This window comes from Elgaria multicarinata, chromosome 3 (assembly GCF_023053635.1).
Source record: "Elgaria multicarinata webbii isolate HBS135686 ecotype San Diego chromosome 3, rElgMul1.1.pri, whole genome shotgun sequence".
Taxonomy (NCBI): Eukaryota; Metazoa; Chordata; class Lepidosauria; order Squamata; family Anguidae; genus Elgaria; species Elgaria multicarinata.
The window spans coordinates 60,236,554-60,259,141 of record NC_086173.1 but is presented as its reverse complement, the minus strand read 5'-3'; the positions used below and the strand labels follow the sequence as shown (position 1 = coordinate 60,259,141).

The 22,588-nt window shown below is 41.8% G+C and overlaps 1 protein-coding gene across 2 annotated transcripts in view; it reads right to left on the bottom strand.

The window, feature by feature from the left end:
* The window catches only part of STX8 (syntaxin 8), a 94,433-nt gene that overhangs the window by 54,853 nt on the left and 16,992 nt on the right, over positions 1 to 22,588 (bottom strand). For both annotated transcript variants that reach the window (XM_063120428.1, XM_063120427.1), the window contains exons 5-6: positions 20,462 to 20,586; positions 18,203 to 18,295 (exon numbers count right to left, since the gene is read on the bottom strand). In XM_063120428.1, the coding sequence (XP_062976498.1) occupies positions 18,203 to 18,295; positions 20,462 to 20,586 (218 nt within the window). The remainder of the gene's footprint in view (positions 1 to 18,202; positions 18,296 to 20,461; positions 20,587 to 22,588) is intronic.

Below are 22,588 nucleotides of genomic sequence, written 5' to 3'. Positions count from 1 at the left end.
AACCTCCATCCCAGCTAAATACACTTACAACTAGGGTGTCAGGGGAGTCCGAGAGAGGGGGGGAGTCCAGCGAATTCCCCTTCCTAGACTACCACTACTTACAGGCCATGTTCAGCTCCCTAATGAGCTGGCAGGCAATCTGCGGGCGCCCAGCAAGCAGTGCGTGGCCATCCGACTCCTCAGCAAGCCACCATTCTGTATAAAAATGGCGGCTAGCTGTTTTACGTAAAATACATTTTATGTAAATGACCGCTTTACAGCCGCCATTTACGCAACAGTCTTTTATGTAAGACAAGCTGCCATTTTACACAAAATGGTGACTCACTGAGGAAACACCCGTGCACAGCTCACCTGCACACTGCTTGTTGGGTGCACACCGGCTCAAGCAAGGAGCCAAACAGAGATAGGTAAGTGGCAGGGGTCTGGTGCACGGTGCGCGCAGGGTGGTTTGACCATTCCAACTCACAATCACACCCTGCTTCTCGGTACAATCTTCCTCTGACACCAAAGCTGAAGCCTGTTGTATTTCTAGCTGCTTGAAAGTTTATCTGTTTGTTGGTTGGTTTGCTTTTTTACTGTCTGCTTGTATAACCTTCTGGCAAGATCTTAGTGCACCATCCTGGCATAACACTATCACCCGCTCCCTACACCTGATCTTCACCATACACAAATAGTTATCCCACAGAGTTGGAATAGCTTACTATTCAGGCCTTAGCCTAATCCTTTTACAACACCCCATACCAACCAGCAGACCTTCTCTCTCCTAGACTAACACAGCCTCTCACTGTATTCCTATTGTTTTGGTCAGCATTTCAACTCCTCCCAAGCAGTATTTCAATTATTTCATAAGTGATAGACATTAATTGGAAGCAGCTGCGAGATGATACATTATTTCATAGTTAATTACATATACTTATTGTGAAACATTAATTTGTTATCTCAAAATACTACAACCCAGGGTCATCCCATGAAATTGATTGGTGGGAGATCCAGGACAAATAAAAGGAAGTACTTCTTCACGCAGCGCATAGTTAAATTATGGAACTCACTACCACAAGATGTAGTGACGGCCACCAATCTGGATGGCTTCAAAAGGGGGCTGGATAAATTCCTGGAGTCAAAAGCTATCAATGGCTACTATCCCTGATGGTTGTGTGCTGTCTCCAGTATTCGAGGCAATAAGCCTGTGTGCACCAGTTGCTGGGGAACATGGGTGGGAGGGTGCTGTTGCACCATGTCCTGCCTTGTTGGTCCCTGGCCGATGGCTGGTTGGCCACTGTGTGAACAGAGTGCGGGACTAGATGGACTCTTGGTCTGATCCAGCATCAGGGCACTTCTTATGTTCTTATGAATGAAGTAAGTCAAGCCAGTCAAGCTTACCAAGGAAGTTGTATGAAATGGCAATTGGACGAGTTGTGAATGCCAATGCATTTTAATACAGAGAAACTCTGTTTGTAACTCCCCATGTCAATATCAAACAAAAATGAGTATTGAAAGGAAGTGCAATGAGCAACTGAATAACACTTCCCTTTTCACTAATTATCAGGTGTTTAAGCCATTTTAATTTTAAATAGGTCACTAATAATTTAAAAAGCAGTCTTCAACTTTCAGAGAGATTACTGCATATTAGCCACACTTGAAAATGCACACAAAGTTAAGAAACAGGATAACATGTGAAAGGTTAGATGCTACTTCAATGGCTATAGGCCACATATGAGCAGAACTAGTTCTCGGTGGGGTGTTTCTCAATAGCAGTTTTCTATGCCACATGCTATGTTCCTTTAGGGAGTTAAAGGACTTTTACGAGCAAATTGTGATGTGAAAATAAAGCAACAAAACAATAAACAGATGCACGAACACACACAAAGCATGCCCTTGAACAGCCCTAAAATAACTTGAATATTTTTGAGGATCCTGGCCAATGTGTATAGAATATCAATTTGCAGAAGTTGCAATACACTGACTTAAGTATAAGAAATTGTGGATTCTTCAGCTACTGATTAGACTCGGGGGAGGAATTTTTCATTACATTTAGTTTTTCAAAACAGTGATAGTTAACAGTTATGATTGGTTTATAGATATGGCTGGTTCACTAAGCCAAAGTAGTAGAATCTATTAAAAATTGATAACACAGTTATTATATTTTGGATACCCAGTTCAATTTCACAATTCCTTATTGCAAAACATGAGTTTTAATATCTTAAAGGTGGCTCTATTTTAAAAAAGCACTTCTGATCTCAATGGCTATTCTCAAATTTAGTATGAAAAGTCAAAGACACACTGCTAATATTTTAATTTTTCCCACCTGAGAGGGAAAATGGGTTGTTCTTTTTTAATCCTGCTAACATTTCCAAAAAATTTTACATCTCTACTTTAGCAAATAGAAGTCTAATATATAAAATGTGGGAAGGGAAGGCCCTTGCACAAGGTCATTCATTCATTTTTCATCCTCTAATAAATGAGCCCCACCCACAGAACCGGGAATGGAAAAACAGGAGCAAGGCATTTGTTTGAAGACATGTTGCATTCTTTCTACTTTCAAACATAGAGCTACAAGACACCTTTCTGAAATGCTATAGAATTCAAGCCACAACCCCAGCTGCAGATAGGAGTCTTCACTTCTTCCCTCTTTCCACTCCACCCAAAACTCTTTTCATTTTAATCCCCTATACCACCAATTGTTTATGTAACTAGAGAAGAGAAAGACAGTCTTTTCCCCAAGTGATTCAAAGGGGTCTAGTGTTAAAAGTAAAACAGAGAACCCAAAGACATTAAAATATTAATCATCTTGTGCAGAATCCACTGGGAGTAACTGAAAAATGCAGTGCTTTGCAATCTGTTGGCCTCACATCCTTGCTATGCACAAAGAGACTCCCTTTCCTGCACATATGGAGAATACTAGGGCGGGAAATTACCTCAGGGGACATTTTCATTCATAATTCAGTTCTCCAAGTGAAATGACTACAATGTCCATCCCAAAGTTTTGGCATCTGTTCCAGAATGCCTAAAACTTACGCCCTTCAGAAATCAAGTCATCTTCGTACCACCAAAAATGAATGTTGCAAACTTGACAGAAAAGAATGGAACCTCTTGTGCAAGCACTGAGTCATTACTGACTCTTGGAGGGACGCCAGCTTTCCTGATGTTTTCTTTGCAGGCCTTATAGCGGGGTGGTTTGCCGTTGCCTTCCCCGGCCTTTATTACCTTTCCCCCAGCTAACTGGGTACTCATTTTACTGACCTCGGGAGGATGGAAGGCTGAGTCAACCAGAGCCGGCTGCCTGAAACCAGCTTCCGCTGGGATTGAACTCAGGCCGTGGGGAGAGTTTCAGCTGCAGAAACTGCTGCTTTACCGCTCTGCGCCACACAAGGCAAATAAGTTCATAGATGATGCATCCATGATTTGGGAATATGATGGTCAAAGAAGCTACAGGTGCATAGGTAGTCTACAATAGGGGATACAAAAGCTGGTGAGCAACCAAGGTAGGCCCCCAAAAGGAGAGAAATGTCTGAGGATACAAAGATTTTAGGGCTCTCCTTTTTTGAGTCTACACCTATGGAGAATGTGTACAGTATCATGAGGAATGGGAGACATTTTTCAAAACTACATTCCCAAGGACTAGTTGCAGTTCTTGGCCAATTTTGTTGTTTATTCATTCAGTCGCTTCCGACTCTTCGTGACTTCATGGACCAGCCCACACCAGAGCTTTCTGTCGGCTGTCGCCATCCCTAGCTCCCCCAAGGTCAAGTCTGTCACCTCCAGAATATCATCCATCCATTTTGCCCTTGGTCGGCCCCTCTTCCTTTTGCCTTCCACTTTCCCTAGCATCAGCCTCTTCTCCAGGGTATCCTGTCTTCTCATTATGTGGCCAAAGTACTTCAGTTTTGCCTTTAATACCATTCCCTCAAGTGAGCAGTCTGGCTTTATTTCCTGGAGTATGGACTGGTTTGATCTTCTTGCAGTCCAAGGCACTCTCAGAATTTTCCTCCAACACCACAGGTCAAAAGCATCTATCTTCCTTCGCTCAGGTTTCCTTATGGTCCAGCTCTCGCAGCCATAGGTTACTATGGGGAATACCATTGCTTTAACTATGCGGACCTTTGTTGTCAGTGTGGTGTCTCTGCTCTTAACTATTTTATCAAGATTTGTCATTGCTCTCCTCCCAAGAAGTCAACGTCTTCTGATTTCCTGGCTGCAGTCAGCGTCTGCAGTAATCTTTGCGCCCAGAAATACAAAGTCTGTCACTGCCTCCACGTTTTCTCCCTCTATTTGCCAGTTATCAATCAAGCTGGTTGCCATAATCTTGGGTTTTTTTTGAGGTTTAACTGCAACCCGGCTTTTGCAATTTCTTCTTTCACCTTTGTCATAAGGCTCCTCAGCTCCTCCTCAAACCATATTTGTTAGACTCTAGGCATCAATTTTTGCAAGTGTACAAATTCTTGCTAGATTTTATTATTTAACAAAAGCCCAAACCCAAGGCCTATATGGCTATAATTAAGCATATATAAATGAAAAATCAACACAAAAGGTTGAATCCCCCTACATGCTGGCAGAGAACAACTTGAAGAGACTTTGTACCATTTCCTAAAGTCAATCATTCCAGATGGTCAACAGAAGATGAACCACCTTTTTAGGAAGTGCACCAAAACCCTAAAGTATAGAAGCAGATACAATGAAAGATCACTAGTCCGTTGTGCCTTATAGAGGCCCTCTTCTCTGGAACATAGCTGAGCCAGAACATTGGTCCCTCTAGTCCCGTGTTGTCAACACTAATTGGCAGCAGCTCTCCAAAGTTTCAGGCGGAATATTTACCAGCCCTAACTGCAGATGTTGGGGGTTGAACCTGGAACTTTCTGCATGCAAAGCAGGTGCTTTACCACTGAGCTTTGTCACAGATCAAAAGGGGCAAGCAAAAGTGTGATCCTCTTGCTGCTGTCCAAACCTCTGCTACCTCTAGCACCAGTGCTGCAGGTAGGCCACCCATACTCTTAACAGATATGACCAGGCATGGTGATACGGATATACTATTTTTTCTACAAAAGGAACATCCTTCCTCTTGCTCCAAAAGAGTAATATTTCAGGCTTGTTACCAACTGGTGTAATTATGCTGTAGGGCTTTATAAGGAAATAGAAGCAAGGGAGGCTTGTACAGCTGAATATGACAGGATAACAGAGTAAATGAATCAACAACTTTGGTCAGTTATCACATTCCTGATTCCAAAAAGTGCTTATAAAAAAGATGATAATTATTGCAGCATATAAAAGCAAGTGGGAGAAAAGGGCTTTTGAAAGAAAATATTTGCGACTCTTGTCCTCAAAGCATTTTATTCCAAATAACCTCTATTAATTGAGGGGGAAGATGAAGGATTGCAGGGAGGGTGGTGACTGACAAATTAAGTTTGCGTGAAACAGCTGTTCATTCTCAAAACAACCATTTCTGTTTCCAATAAGTATAATTAAATGGCTCTTGAATTTAGAAAGCATTGAAAATTCCTAAAAGAACTTGAGAAGGGGTGGGGGCTCTTTCACTTGGTTAAGTTTTGATGTAGGATGTGGGAATCTATAAGAGAAATGTCAACCATCTTAAAGGACCTGGATCCTGAATGAAATTTAAAATTTACAAAAGATCACCTTGGGGTTTAGTCTCCTTCGATATCAGTCCAAGGGCTTATTTGGCTTAATAAAATCAAGTGGCCAGTTCTGTAAGAAGACCTCCTCCATTCCAGTTCACTGTCACCAGTAAATGAATCAAAGTTCATTCCCATCAAGCATGCTTCTGAACAATAAATAACACAATGGCTGCTGCTTAGGTTTTCCTTTTCTCCTGTGATCTCATCCACACCGTTGTTACAAGGCAGGGAGCTTCTCTTTCCAAACTAACGTTGTGTCTTGTGTTCTGTATAAGCAGCTTCAGCCTCCAATCCATGTCACCACCAACATTAGAAAAAGAACACACACAGCAAGATGAACAGCCCTTCTAGCTTTAAAAGGGCTGGAAATAAAGCAAGGTCTCTGTGGTTTCAGTGGTCCACATATGGGCACTGCTATGTCATTACTGAATCATGAGCAGTTAAGTCTTAAGTGTTTATTACTTAACACTTAAGTGTTCACTCTTCACATAAAGCTGAGCATGTTTGTTTTGGCACACATCTGCTAGTTAGATTCCCACTGGACACCAACCCCCCCCCCAACACAGATCTGACCCATGCAGTGTGCATTAAACCCCATGGTTCAACTCAAGATCCTGGCAGCGTGATAAATGGCCAAACTTCAGAAGAGGTTTCTATGAAAGGATATCCTATTCCACCATGGATCAGTTTAGAGAATATTTCTTTGCCAGATTCTCGCATGAATTCAAGCACAGTATTTCCTTGTGGTACCTTCTACCCAGAGTGAGTGAAACAGAAGGTGAGCAGGGGAAGAAGCACCAAGGGCCAAGACCTACTCCAAATCTCACTCAGGTACAGGGCCAAGGTGAAGCGTGCATTGTTTTACTTAAAGAGAAACTGCCAAATCTCAGAATGGTAGACCGGTATCAGGACCGAAAAATCAAAGTAATATCGGTGGGGTTGGGAGGGGGCCAGAAGAGTGAGTATCCAACAAGTGAGCCCAAAAGCCCTTTCAACACTTACGAGTAAGTCGTCATAACTTGTGAGAGCAAAAGGACAAGAGAGTGCATCTACAAATAAGACAGGAGGCAACCCTTCTGGGTTTTCGGCACCTACTGAAAACATACCTTTTCCAACAGGCATTCCCAGGAAAGTAATCTTCTCCTTGGCATAAAGACTTGTTTTTGCACAGTGCTTAGAAATGTATTTAATATAAACGATTCATAAATATTGTTAATTATTAATTAATTGTTATAATATCAGAGGTGATATTAAAGGCATTTAATAGATTTTTAAAACAAACTGTCCCACCTCAGAGAAGTAATATATTAAATTGAAGGACAGATTTTAATCTCGTTGCCTAAAATGGGAGACAAGATTATTCACAACATAATCAGCACAGAACGTTTTTACACTAGAGTTTAAATCCAATTTAAACTCTTGATTTATAAGTCTACAATTAAGTAGCCATAAATGCCAATTAATATGTTTAGTGCTAGTAAAGACAGTCCATAACCTATTAGGACAGAATGTGAGGATTAAGAATCTGTTGCAAGGAAACTTTTTTTAAAAAACAGTGACTAACTTTCCTTTCCCCCTGTAATTACTACTAACAGGAACCATTCAAAAGCTTTCTTCTGTTTCCAAAAACAAATCTCCTGCTAATGTCAATAACCATAGTTGTTATATAAAGCATTTTACAGGATACAGCTGAGGCATAATTATTTTTCCCTTATTGAACATGTTTTTGGTAGGAAGAGGCCATATCGTACTGATGAATAAAACCAACAACTTGTTTTTGAACCTCATTTCCAGCATTCAATTTATCCAGGCCTGATTAAATGTTATTAGAATTCTTTAAAGAGGACCATAGGAGATTTTTAAACTCCCCAGAAACTCTGAAATAAAAAAATGTTATTCTACATCTTCCCTCTTAGCTTGGGAAAACAAACACCTGGACAGCCACACTTCAGAAACATGGGAAAGCATTTGTGGCTTCACGAAGCCATGGAACTCCCCCAATCCCAAACCAAGTCTTGTCTCTAGTGTTAAAGCCACCAAGTGTAATCTGCCTCACTTTCTGAGGGGCTCGATGAATTTCCAAGTTCTAGAAAACATCTAAATGCCTTCATCGTAACAGAAAAAAACGTTCGTCTAAACCTCAAAAATACCTCAATGGTCTGTCAACGTTTATGCTTATGCTTAAAGGACACAGCATAGTTTAATCAAGCAGTGCTCAGAGACTCTGGAAGATATCCTAATGATGTCACCTGCCAAGTTTGCCCCTCGAAATAGCAGGCTAGTATATCAACCCACAAACAGATCTACTCACAGGGAAGCATCCTAATGTTCTGTTTCAAGTACAAAGCTGGCATACATGAACAGGTCTCCTCACAAGTTGTGAAATCTATCCATCAACACAGAAGGTTGGGAGGTGTCCTGACATGGGTGGGCAGCTCTTGCCTGCTCTGTGAAGTGAAAAGCTGGAGCAGTCCCTACCATCAGATCTGCTCTGGATGGCTTGTCACCAAGGTACACTGTGCGTGTGCGTGTACGTGAGGGCTCCATCACACCAGTGATTTATTGCACTCTTTTCATGCCTGGTTTGTGGTTTTGACATGAGGTACTTGCATGACATCATCACTGTCCTGCACTCATCTCAGCTTTTCCACCTTATTTTGGAGTGGGGAAAGTCTGGTTTATTTTCTCCATGCGGGATTAAAGTGCCCTTCTGCCCCTGAGTATTGCCATCCTCACGTTTTTTCTTTTATTGGGAGTGTGTGTTTTGAACGTGTGCCTGCTGATGAAACAGGAGGGTGGGGCGGTTTTCCTCCTCAAGCACACCATGTCCAATGAACTGAGCCAGTCGAATGGGCTTTCGCTGCTCCAAAATGCTTACAGCTCCCTCATTTTTAAAGATAAAGAGATGAAACTTTGCAGCATGATGCTCTTAAGTAGGGCTGTAGGCATGCCCAGTTTGAGCAGATCCCTTCATTGGTTAATTTTTTAGGATTTTTTTTAAAAAAAACCTCTCTCAAACCATTCCTCTTCCCCATAAACACAAACAAACACACACACCTACCTCTGATTCTCTGTTAATCCACCCCTGAGCATTTATGGAGGGAGGTTTTATCCTTTACTTTGCTGATGGGCATATCCCTTTAATGAACTCTTTATTTTGGATCGCTGGATCCAGAACCAAAGACACAGAATAATTCTCAGGTACAGAGCAAAAAGAAAAAGAAAAGGCTCTGGTTAAAGCCAATTTGGCAAGCATTCGTGTTGCATATTCCTGCACCTTCACCACCCCTTCAGAAAGAAAAGAAATAAAACTCCTTTTTTTTTTTTCTTACTAGATGTGATGTTTATATGTAATGCTTTTAGGCTATGTATGTTCATGAAATAATAAAAAAAATGATTTTAAAAAAGAAAAAGAAATAAAACCAATTGATAGTTCCGAAAACGGAACAGAGGTGGCCACGCCACATCCATCACAACATCCATCAAGGACAAGAACCAATGAACTGGAGGGGGAAGGAGAAGCGGTGGGGTGGGAGTCAGTGGAGTGGGAGAGCGAATAAGCCACAAGATGAAATAGCATAAAAACACATGCACATAAAAGTGACCAGCGCTTGCTGCACTAATGAAACAGAGGTCAAAATCGCGGATGCATAGCAGGGAGGGAAAATGGTATGATGGAGCTGTGTGTGTGTGTGTGTGTGTGTGTGTGGTTTCTATTTACAAGTAACTCCTGTGTAGTTTGGGACTGAAAATACAAGGATAAGAGGCACATTTTGCATTTCATCCTGGAAAGGAAATACAGTCTTACATGGCAACTAGTATCCACACCAAGAAATCAATTCCTTCTATCTCAGACCATACAGATCCAGACTTCTAAACATCCCTGTCATAATACTCCCATTTAGACTAGGAAGGCAGTAATTCATAGAAAATTAAAGGCCAAAAAACAGTGTTAAAATAGGCAATGATGATATGCAAAAAACAACAACACCCAAACCCACAAACTGAGCACATAGAGATTAGCAACTTCCCAAGTGTGGAGGAAAGCAAAATTTAGTAGCACAGGGAATTATCAGAATTATGGGACGCAAGATGAATGCTACCAACCAATGATAATTCTCAGACATATGTATTGTCCAAGGTATTTCCTATTACAAAATGAAACAGTACAATTTAAGTGTCTCCCACCTGAGGTTATACTCCTTAGATATTACACAGAAATTTCTATCACCCTGAGTTACTGTAAATGACAGAATATGACCAAGTGACTCATTACTTTGCGGTTGCTGAATTCTGAGTACCAAATTGTTCCAGTAACACTTCATGGTAAAAGTCTGCCCAAAGATGTAGGCTCCTTTGGCTAGCTGTGTTGCAATTGTACACATTCGGTTACACATCCTCTTGGAAAAGCATCAAGTAGACTCAGAACAGTCAAAACCATTTCAATGAGATCAGCCAGGATGCAAGCAATTCTAACTATATGAAAAATTCTTATCCTGTGGCATGCAAGTTTAATACAAAATCAGAGCCCACGTACCAGAAAAAGATCTAGAGGGCCAATTTTGGGTGCTGATGGATTTCCTTTCTTCAAGATTTCATAACAGCTGTGGTATAACAGTAATGATAGTTGAGCCAGGTTCCCTTACCATCAGCAGTGCTTGGATTTTGCTTCCTCCCTCAACTCTACACCCAGTGATGTCAGGAACACGTCTTAGCCTCATGACCCCTCTCTCTCTCTCTCTCTCTCTCTCTCTCTCTCTCTCTCTCTCTCTCTCTCCTTTCCTGCCCATATGCTTGAATGAGTGACCCTGGATATTGAATTTGCTTTGCAAAAGTTTGAATCTTCATGTAGAGGGAGAGGGAGGAGTAAACCTCCCTTCATGTAGAGGGAGAGGGAGGAACCTTCATGTAGAGGGAGAGGGAAGATCCTTGCTCAAAGACATGTGGGATTTCTTCATTGATGCATTCATGAGTGAAAAGGGGCAAAGGGAAGCACAAGACATAGTTCCTGGCCTATCTTATCAAACATGGGGAGAGAGGAATTAAGTCCAAAGAGCCCTATTATATTTCCCCATGTCCCAAAGTAGTTATAACTAAAATATTGTGGTGTTTATTCAGCTAAACACTCCTAAATATTTGAAGGGGGAGAGACAGAATGTCTGCTGAAGCTGCCTCTGAAGTATACTATCCCAGAGGGAGTCCATACCACAAATTTAGTCCTGGAGGAAGAGAAAGAAAATGTATAGAAGTGTCTACTGCTATGATTCCCAAACATTTTATTGGAAAAGAGACCCACTATTCCTTACTTTGGGACTTACAGCTCTTAAAAGTTCTTAGTCATCTCTCTATCTTTATTGCACATCTTTGCACCTCCTAGGAAGGACGACCAATGAAAACTAAAAAGGAGACACACACTATTCTCTGGATACCCAAAAGATAACTTGCCACTTCTTGCACTATTCTGAAAGCAAGTAGTGTGCAATCTTTACCACAACATCACCCACACCCACACCCTCTTCCCACAACAGAACATACTTGTTCCCATCACTTGGAAATTGCTGTATAATGCCTCACTCCCCCTCTAACTCTGAAAGAATGTACCCAAGCAACTTCAGTTCAGTGCTGATACAATACTGCCTCAAATCAACTACCCAGGAACAATTACAAAAGCAAGAAAACAAACCACTATTTTGCATTCCTTGCTCCCAAAACAGTTTCTCTCGGTAAGTCTGTAAGTCAAGCAGTCTAAACTAGTCTGCTTCTTAGCCAAGTAAAATGGATACCATGCTGACAGAAGAGCCTGTTGAATGATAAGGTGAATAGGAAAATATATATACAAAAGCCTAATTCTTGTGGTTTTAAAAAGATACGAGTACCCTGAAAAAAGCTAAGAGGCAAAAAGATTCCAGCAGAAACACAATATTTCCTTCTTCAAAATTCTTATCTTTCTTCTCCTTTTTGTCTTTGAATATGATAGAACATGACAAAACACAGAAGATACAGATGCAGGACATATTTATTCAGAGGATTTAAAACTCTAGAGTTAATTTTGAGTTAGCACTTCTATCCCAGCTTCAACAATCAGAAAAAAACCTACAATAAAAAACCTCCACAGAAGATACTTGCAACTGTATTTCATACTTCCCATAAGCTTTCCATGAAAGAGCGTATGACAGACTTGCTATTAAAATAAAACCAAGAGAGAAAGATTTTTTTTAATGTTCAGCTTCTCTATCCATGTATTTAAAATGTATAAAAGTCATAAAGACTATGACTTCTTTTGTTTGGCTCTATATCTTCAAGCTGGAAGGAGGCAGGTTTGATGTTTCTTTCTTCCCACTTAACATTGTACGGCTTAGTTCAGGAATATGTAACCATAGCAATGAAATTTCACATAACTCAGGGCTTAACAAGGTATGATGGGGGCACAATTTCTGCCTTAGAACAAAGGTCAGGGCATACAGCTGTAAAGCAGGGTGTGTGTTTGTGGGCAATTTAAAGAGAAGGAGTAGTACATCCACACACAAAACATTCCAAGAAGAAAAACACAAAATCTGTCAAGGGGACTAGAACATACACGGAATAAGGATGTACATAAAGCTCAGTCACTCCTTGGAAAGTGAAAAATTTCAACATTCTTCATGTCATTTTTAATGGTTTGCCTGTCCGTCAAAACAAAGGCACTGATGGGGGGGGGGGGAATACTTTCCCTACTGTCATTGTCCATGACATTTATTTCATTTATAATGTAAATTTTATACCCTACTCTTCTTCCAAGGCCTTCAGGATGGTATGCATGCTTCTCCTCAACACCGTTGTTGTTGTTGTTGTTGCATTTATATCCCATCTTTTTTCCTCTAATGAACCCAAGGCAGTGTACATCCTCTTCCTCCTCTCCATTTTATCCTCACAACAACAACCCTGTGAGGTAGGTTGGGCTGAGAGTCTGTGAATGGCCCAAAGTCACCCAGTGGGTTTCCATGGCTGAGCGGGGACTAGAACCCGGATCTCCTGACTCCTAGTCCAAAACCTTAGCCACTACACCACACTGGCTCTAAATACTTAACAGACAGTGATTAACCCAATGGCCAAGTGGGGCTTTGAACTTGGGTTTTCTCATTCCCATGGCAATAAACATTTATTTATTGATACAGACAGATGATGGTACCTCTGTGCACTGCAGTTACAGTTATACACCATGGCCTTGGACAGCATTTGTGGAAGTGAGTGTCACAGTAATGGCTGATTCAGACGAACATTTATTTATTGATTCACAATATTTATATACCACTCCCCATTCAAAATTTCAGACTGGTGTACATAAAACGCCTGAAAATAGAATTTTAAAAGAAGCAAAATGAAAAGTGAACCGTGAACTGTGGCTAGTCATTAAGGAAAGGCTTCCTGGAACAACAACGTTTTCAAGAGTCACTGAAAGGAATACAATGTTGGCACCTGTCTGACCTCCAGAGACAGGGAATTCCATAGGAGGGGGGCCACCACACTGAAGGCTCTTCCCCTGGTGGATTCTAATCAGAGGATGGGTCTATGTGGAACCACTAGGAGCATGTCCTCGGATGACATCAGTGACCGGGCAGGTTGGTAGGGGAGAAGGCACTCTCTTAGGTATCCTGGTCCCAAGTTGTTTATGGCTTTGTACACAAGTACAAGAACCTTAAACCTGGCCCGGTAGTGAATACGCAGCCAGTGCAGTTCCCTCAGCAGAGGAGTTACATGCTGGAAAGGGGCAGCTCCGGACAACAGCCGAGCTGCAGCATTCTGCACTACCTCCAGCTTCCAGAGCAGCTTTAAGGGCAGCCCCACATAGAGCGCATTGCAGTAATCCAATCTTGAGGTTACCAATGCCTGTACCACTGTGGCCAAGCTATCCCTGACCAGGAGAGGCTTTAGTTGGCAAACCAGCCAAAGCTGGTAAAAGGCACTCTGAGCCGCCTCCAGTGACAGAGATGGATCTAAGAGTACCCCCAAACTATGAACCTGACATTTAGGGCTAACTATCCCTAAATATAGGGAGGCATGCTCCTTAGCAAGGTTCAATGTTCTCCCCTCCAAGCTATTAGAGGGCAGATTCAAGAAAATTCCAAAGAATATTAGATGCTGCCCCTGTAATGACGTCGAGGTGGAGTCCATCTTGCATGTACTATTTTACTGCAGTTACTATCAAGAGACCAGGAAAGACCTAATATGCCCTATTATACAGTGTATCCCTGGTCACTCTCCTGAGTCTCTTATGATTATTTTACTTCAGGGTACCAATAAGCCTATTACTGAGCAAGTGTCCAAAGTTTTGAATCTGGCTATTCTCTTAGACTCATGGATGTCTAAGAGTACCCCCAAACTACGAACCTGATCTTTCAGAGGCAGTGCAACCCCATCCAGAACAGGCAATGAGCCTATCTTCTGGACTCGGGAACCACTCACCCACAGGGCTTCCGTCTTGCCAGGATTCAGTCTGTTTAATGGCCCTCATCCAGCCCATTACTGAGTCTAGGCACTGGTCCAGGACCTGCACAGCCTCACCTGATTCAATTGTCACAGGGAGCTACGTGTCATCAGCATATTGATGGCATTTAGCTCCAAATCCCCTAATGACCGTTCCCAAAGGCTTCATATAGATGTTAAATAACACTGGGGACAAGATGGTGCTACAGCACCTCACAGCTCAATTGTCAAGGGGCTGAGGAGTGGTCACCCAATGCTACTCTCTGAAAATGACCCCGTAGGTAGGTCCGGAACCACTGTAGCACAGTGCCTCCAATGCCATGGAATCGATCCAGGAGGATACCATGGTTGATGGTATCAAAAGCCGATGAGAGATCGAGCAGGAATAACAGGGTTGCACTCCCCCTGTCCTTCTCTCAATAAAGGTCATCCATCAAGGCGACCAAGACTGATTCAGTCCCGTAACCCGATCGAAACCCAGACTGGAATGGATCATTTGAATGAACATGCCCCTCCTCCCATTGTGTGCCAGGTTCAGCACAAAGAACCTGGTTTATATCGAGTGAGCGTTTCCCATTACATCTGAACTGGGAACCCTGCCTTTTTGCCATTTAACAAAGTGGGGTGGGTGGGGAGGGAGCCAAGATTATTGAGCCTTTATCAAAGAATTCTGCTGCTTGTATCCTTCTGACATCTAACTAAAACCCAGTTAATTGTGTTAAGGACTCAGTCAGTGCTCTATGAGTTCAATTTAACTTTATTTATCATTTCTTTGCCCTAAGGCTGAATGAGAGAAAGGGGTGAACTCAAAATTAGGCATTTGCATTTGGCTTTTGTATGCTGTTTAAGGACTAGGCCTAACTGTTTATCATTAAGTAAAAAGGCAATACAATAATGCTCAGACCCTACTACCTCTAATGCCTTTGAGCTAAGCCATGGCATTAAAAAACACCTCAGGGGTGGGTTCTAACAAACTCTGGCTCTGGTAAAGGATGGCAGTGGAGATGAAGTGTCAATATTAATATGCTAAAAAAAAGCCCTGTATAGTTTTGGTGTAAATTGGTACCATTTGGGGCAAAAATCATTTTTGTTTGGTCTTTTGTCAGTTACAATTTTTGACGGAGAACTGGCAATGGGGGGAAAAAGGCTCCTCTACCACTGTGGCCATGATTTTTCTACGTGTTCTGTTGTGTTCCTTTGAACACAATAGAGAACATTCTAGTTTTAAATCCCCCCATATTTTTCCACCTTTGGTTTCTGCTTCAATTTTGTGATCCAAGATGAGCTGGGTTTTTTAACCTAGGTTTTCTAAGGGCTTGAGATTAGAGAATTGTTTAAAAAAACAGATTCCAAAGTTCACATCTGGCAGGCTAATAAAGTTATTGTCGGCTATGGCAACTTTTGTAAACTTATTCACAAGGCTGATCTCATTCCATCATGCCCTCAAATGAATAAACCTAGGGATGTGTGGATAGGCAGGCCTGTTAACCTTTATGGTCGTATTTGCCAGGCTGAATAAATACCTTAGAAACCCAAGAAAAAGTGGCTTAGGTTGGGGGCAGGAAGGGTGAAAATAGAAAATGTGCACTTTGGTACCGGGGCTGTTAGTAAGCCCTGTCCCTTTTTCAATGAAGAAGCAGTGCAGCAAAAGGCAGGTTTAAGATTCATTAAATGCACAAATATCAGAACTCCTGCCTTTTCAGTAGCTCAGAGCTCATGCAACCCTCTCTAGGAACAGACCAGATGGATCAGCTCTTTGCAGAGTTCACACAGCTGACAGCATTTCAATGTTCCCTAAGAAATGAAAAAGCTGGAAAAGCCATGAATTTGCTCCCATGGAGTCTTTTGAACAACTAAGTGAGCAATGCAGCATGTTTAACTTCAAATCTATCGTTCAGAATGGTTCAAGAGGGTTAAAAGGCTGTGTACTGTCAGATTTCTAGAAGCTACATTAATCCCTTTAAAACCTCAGGAGTGAAATTATTTGCAGAGAATGCATCCAGGTCTTTGCTTTCTAATCAAGCCTTGTATATGACTACTTACTTGGTAGCCACAGAAGAAAGCAAATTCTGATCAGGTGAGTAAGTGGACTAGTAGGGATAGCCGCTTCCTTTCTCCTCTTGCCAGTCCACTCGATTTCTGTGCTTACTCCATCCCTTGCCTGCCAACCTGCTGTGCTTCCCTGCTGCCCATGGCCCAAAGGGCTTCCTGCATTTCCCAGCTGGCTACAGAGGAAGGAAAGCCTGTTTCTCCACAGCCTGCAGAGAAACCAAGAAGGTTGGTGGAGAAGGGAGAGCTAAATCTTCCACCATCCCACTTGACAGAAGGTACTCTTATTTTATTTTCCTTTTTAACACACTGGTCTCCAAATGTTCTGATCAATCCATAGCAGGTCACCCGCAAGGCAAGGCAAGGCAAGCTGGTGGTTGCAGCACCATGGAAAGCTCCAAGTGAGCATTTTGCTCCAAGGAAGCCTAAAGATGAACTGAGCCCTTATAAGTCCCGCCATCCAATGTAACCCTCTTAAGCGCCACCTCCTCTGCCTGAAGAGTGTGAATCCTTAAAAGGCGCCCCCAAGAATCCTGGCCCATGTTACGTAGGCTCCTGAGCACCTAGCCTCAGCATCAAGAACCTGGTCCAATGCCCCAACTGGCAGTACAGCAGCCTCTGGCTCATCCGACTCTGAGCTTGAGGCCAGCGCCACGGCACTTAAGAGGCTTAGGCTAGTAACACCGTTGTTCAGGCTAGTAGCTATTCTGGCCTTACACATGAAGCTGCTCTAATCACAGGCCATATATGTGAACATTTAAACTAGGTAAGGCAAAACATACCCACAGATCAAGACCGGGAGAATCCAAATATGAACTATAGCTAAAAATAATGCCAAGCTAGGACGGTTCCAGGGAAGGGAACTGAAGGGCTAATCATGTGCTGAGAAAAGACAAGAAGTGGGTCCCCCAAAAACGGGGAGGGGAGAGAAAGAGGTTAGAAGTTGGGATTGGGGCTTCCCTGCTTTGCAGGAGAAGGGAGAGAAGCAAGGACAGTCTCCCAGTTCAGCCATGAGGAAGATGAGGAGTCAAGAGAAAAGTTAAGGCAAAGGGATTTTGGCTGTCCTCTACCACCACCTAGTGGTTCGTCAAGGCATAGTCAAACAGCTAATAATTACCTGCTCCATAAGTCTCTTCCTGCTCTGATTACAGAAGGCTCCACTGAGAAAGACACGGATGCATGGGCACGAAAACCTATCTGCTTACACACACACACACACCATTGGCTCTTTAATCTATGTGTACTATAAACGGTACCATAGTTTCTGAGATATACCATTGCTGTAAATAAACCTTCCTCCTCTAGTTCATGTTCTAGGAGTAAAAGGAAAATGTCAAACAGAAAGGCACAGGTTTCGCTTTCATGTCCTCCCTTGATAACCCCCCAATGAAAGTAACCTGGATTACTTCTCCAAATGATGGAGGGAAGGGTAGGTGGAGTACAGATTTACCACCTTGAGTTCCAGCACTGGGAAAAAGGCGGAATAATAATAATAATAATAATAATAATAATAATAATAATAATGCAGCAGCAGCAATGGTATCCAGGCCGTATTGTGCTATACCCAAGATTACGATACAAGCAGATGTGGAGCAGAGAGGACAGGGCCTGGAAATAATTCCCTACTTTTTGCACAAAAAGCAAAGGTAGCTATGTGGACTATAATGTCAAAATCCATATAAAAACCCAAAAAAACCACTTTGCTTTGTTCTGTCCCTTTTCCAGTGATCTGGTTATGTCTTGGACAAGAGCAAATTCAGCCAGTTAATGCATTTTATAGTATTTCAGTTAAAATTGGAGAGGCTTTTATTACTGTCATCACTATTTTTATAATTTGGGGAGCTCCCTATGTTGGAATAATCCCTATGATGGAAAAATATTGGGAATATTCAGTAAACATGCAGTAGACACAAAAGATCTAAAGTTGATTTTGTGCGGGGTAAAATTCACCTTCTCATAGTTCTAATATGATGGCTGTGTGCTTCCATTTCTTGTAGAGCTAACAGTGAACTCAACAGATACCATCAAATTCTGAAAACTATTTCGCCTGCTGTTCTTACCATTCTGTTCCTCTAACTCATTCCCAATTTCCTGTCCCATCTGTTTTTGCCGGGATAAGATTGAAGAGAGGGCGTCGAGACCAGCATCTTGCTCTGCACAGAAAAACAAACAAACTCAACCAATGAAACTTGCAGCCTACTGAAACTAAGTCACAAATCTATAAACGACAATGGCTGTGCAAAAAACAACAACGAAGTCCTGCATTCAAAACGTTAAAAGATATTGCCCAAGGACACCTCATCAATGGCATGATAATGAATCCCAAATAGCCAGATCTTTAAAAACTAGAGTAAATGCTGACAGTGTGGGGTAGTTTCTCAGAAAAAAAGTTTAGTCAAGAGTCCCAAACTCTTCAGGAACTGGATGTGCAGCTGCTCCTCAATCATAAAAGCGCTGAATTTTCTGGCACACATATAGAACCTGATTAAGCCTTTTTGATTTTCCAAGGAAGGTTTAACACGACTGAGAAACAAATAGGTGATGCAAGCACCAAGGAATCCAAAGAGTTTTTCAAGCTGTGTGTTAATGTAGCGTTCTTGAGAGAGATAATCCAACTCTTGGCAGAGGGAGCAAGTAAGGCTACAATACAAGCCTCTCTCTAACCTTTCAAAATACTCCCTATTGTAGTCTGGAACACATGGCATTACCACACCCTTGGTCCCCAAATGGCACTGAATTACATTTCAGTTGTACACAGCTCTCTTTTGTACAGGACTCCTCTTGTTTGCAAATTATTATTATTATTATTATTTATTTATATAGCACCATCGATGTACATGGTGCTGTACAGATAACACAGTAAATAGCAAGACCCTGCCGCATAGGCTTACAATCTAATAAAGTTGTAGTAAACAATAAGGAGGGAAAGAGAATGCAAACAGGCACAGGGAAGTGTAAATTCCCCACCTCCAAAATATATTACAACAACTACTATGCACGGCACTTGCAGAAAAGGAAATAATTATTTATGGGAGGATGAGGGAAGAATCATGTGCCAATTGCTGTTTAAGCAAAGAGGGCAAGAAATTAAAGTCTCGCTGACAGCTCAATATATCTCCTTGCAGAATTCTTCTACCCCACACTTGGCTGACACTTGCCAGCACCTAAGACAGCTTTAAAATGCACTGTGAGGTTTTTAGACAAGCTCTAAAAGAGCATACAATATTTATGGAGAAAGCTGACTTTTGGGCATTAAGGCTCCGAATATCATTTCACATACAAATGACATGGCAAAGGGTCACATGGTAATTACAACTGGTGCATGACCAAAAGCACTTACTCAAGCAAAAAGGTCTTCACAGCCTCTGGCATAAAATTACAGATCAATACCAAATGAAGAACCTGGAAAACAGCAGCAATCTATTCCATAAATGGAAGAGATAGAGAAGGAAGTCTGGGCACTGAAAAGGACCCAACCCACTCATCTCAGAGACTAAGGTAGCTCTAGCTCAGGCCTGCACAACCTGTAGCGTATAAAGTCAAATACAGCCCGCCAGCCATATACTGTTGCCGGCCAGTTGACCGACAGTCCCATTTTAAAGTCCCAGGCCAATGGCAAAAACAGAACACTTATTGAGCCACAGTTTCACAAGTTGTGAAGGCCTGTTGCAAGCTCATAATGATGTAATAGTCCGAATTAGGGTCCCTGGCTAAGCCCAGAGAGTGGCTGTTTCAGATATACAAGAATCCGGTATACAAGACATGGTGGATTAAGAAGAATCGTTATCTTAATCATACAAGACTGGATTTGAATATTTCCCTATCTGAAAATAGATGCAGAGCAGCCAGATTATTGTTAAGTACTTCCAAGACATTGTGCCGATGATCACAGGCTGCAGAAGATGGATACTTTTCCAAGGGGCCTACAAGAGTCAGGCACTGAAATGCCACTGAAATGCCACTCAAAGCCTGGTGTCGAACTACACGAGGCCTCTAAAGGAATTCCAGTTTGACAAGCTAGTTTCTAGCTACCCACAGAAATTATTTGCAAATACTGAATGTGTGACCCACCCCACCCTGGAGTCAAAACAAATATTTATCCAAAGACTCAAACATTTCAGACAATCAGGGACAAAGCAAGTTGAACACAGGAAAGTGAAACCTTTTTTAAAAAAAGAAAAAAAATACACTTGGTAGATTTTCTGATCCAGGTTGCTGGAATAGAAGGACATGGTCAATACCAGTGGTATCAGACATGAGTCCTATTATGCACAGTCTCTGGGTTAGGCCTAAGACTGAAAACGAGAAGGAGGATTTACCTTCTATAAGTCTCTGTTGCTGCTGCTGGATATCATTAAAGCCAAGCCCTCTCGTTTCCTCAGGCTCCTCCACAAGCCATGGGTTTGTTACTCCTTGTCCAATCCCTCTTGCCATTAGGCTAGACCTAAACATATTTGTAAAAAACAACAACATTAGTGCTGCCATCACTGGTTTTGTATGACAGTGCTGCTCTTGCTGGCAGCAAATTTCAACTAGCTGCAAAGAGCGAAGGGAATCCAATATATCAGGGTGTGAGTCACCTGCAAAACCACTGAGAAAAGCCAAAAGCAATGCAGCGCTTACTCTCAGCACTTCTATGTGAAGGGTCCATTTTCTGCATCTTAAGGACAAATGGGGAAGCAGGGAAATCTAGCAGCAATTTCTCCAGATTTCTAGAGTGCTAGAGGCAGTTATAAGAAGACACATGCAGAGATGAACTCACTCAGGTTTTCCCAATATTCTACCCAAAATGTGAACTGCCCAGGGAGCTTCAGCTATTGGGCTGTATAAAAATGCAATAAATAAATAAATGTTTAGAATAAATAAAAAGATAGTTCTTGCTCATGAACAGCCTGACTGCTCCAAAATAACATAACATAAAGCAATGTAACATCAAGACAAAGGGTCTATGGAAAGCTCTGCATTTCGGGAATAATGTCCGGGTGTAAATATGAATGCCGATACGCTACTTACTGTGATAGCTGTATTTGGCCAACCCAAAGATCACAAAATCTGTGCAAGCTTATATATTTCTTGTAGTCTTGTTAAATCAAAGAAATGAAACCTAATGTGAACTCAACTGAGAATAAGCTCCATTAACTCTGGTGGTGTTTTACTTGTAAGTAAACATGCACAGGATGAGGCTGGCAGACAATAAAAATTATCAGCCTTTGACACTGAATGGGATTCTCTCTTTCTGGGAAGGATTTTTAACACAGAGGACGCCAAGAAGAACCTTTCCAATTCCCTGCAAAGCTGAGTTCAGCAAAACAGAGAGGTTTATGGCTTTTTCAGTATGAGACATCCCCACCTCCTGGCTAAAAATGGAACTTGCACAAAACCCCTTCTCCTATGTCGAATCCTGTCTCAGAGAGAGATCTCTACTTCAACATATGCCATGCTACTATCACGTATATTCTCTCTTAATTATGTCATCTCTAAAATATTACTTTAACTTATAGTTTCAAAGAGGTTACCCTGACATAAGTGCTCTGTACTGGATCAGATGATACCCATCCCTCAGATCAATGTTCGTGGGCCCGTTTTGTACAGTCACTATCCCAGAAAAATATCCAGGAATCAACCACAGGATTTGCACTTTGGGATCTGTGCACATTTGTCCTAAGCTAATATCACATCTTCCCTGTGGACATCCAGTGAATTCAGAAGCACAGGAAGCATGCCAGGTAAGCAAGGAGGGTAGGCGTGCTTTTCTCTCCCACTATGCATACGCAACCAATATCATTTGAGACAACGCTTCCTTACGCACTTGAGCATGTGCTAGGTCTGCTTGTTATGGACCCTATATCTTTGTTATGGGCCTTATATAATCACTAGTGAGGCAGCACAAGAATGCAGGTGTTTGGACTGGTTGAAACGTTGGGCCATTCTCATATCAAGACAACTTGAAATTCGACACAAAGTTCAGAATGTAGACATGAAGAGCTATGAAGCAACTTCTGATTTCATACAATGCCTCCTAAGTCAACCCAATGCCCTTCACTAAAAACAACAAATACATTTTATGCACCAGTTAACTGCCCCAAACCAGTACTTTTTACACTGAAATAAATTATTCAGATGCATCTAATGAAGCAGGCATGCCCTGCCTTTGAAAGCTGTCTTTAGGTAAAATTATCCACACCTAAAAGGATCCAAAAAAGACTAGTCTGTATCATTCAGAGTATTAGATGAGAAAGGAAGAAGGACCATGTCACCCAAGAATGCAGGAAATTTATATCAAAATTAAATCAAATGGCTTGAACCAGAAGCTTGTGTAATATACTATAGTGGGAGGGGATTTTTGTTTTAAGAAAAGCCACCAGCCAAAATTTCCTAAGGGACATTTCCTGACTGCCAAAATAACAAATCTTCAATTTAAAAGCAACACTCCCAACAGAGTCCCT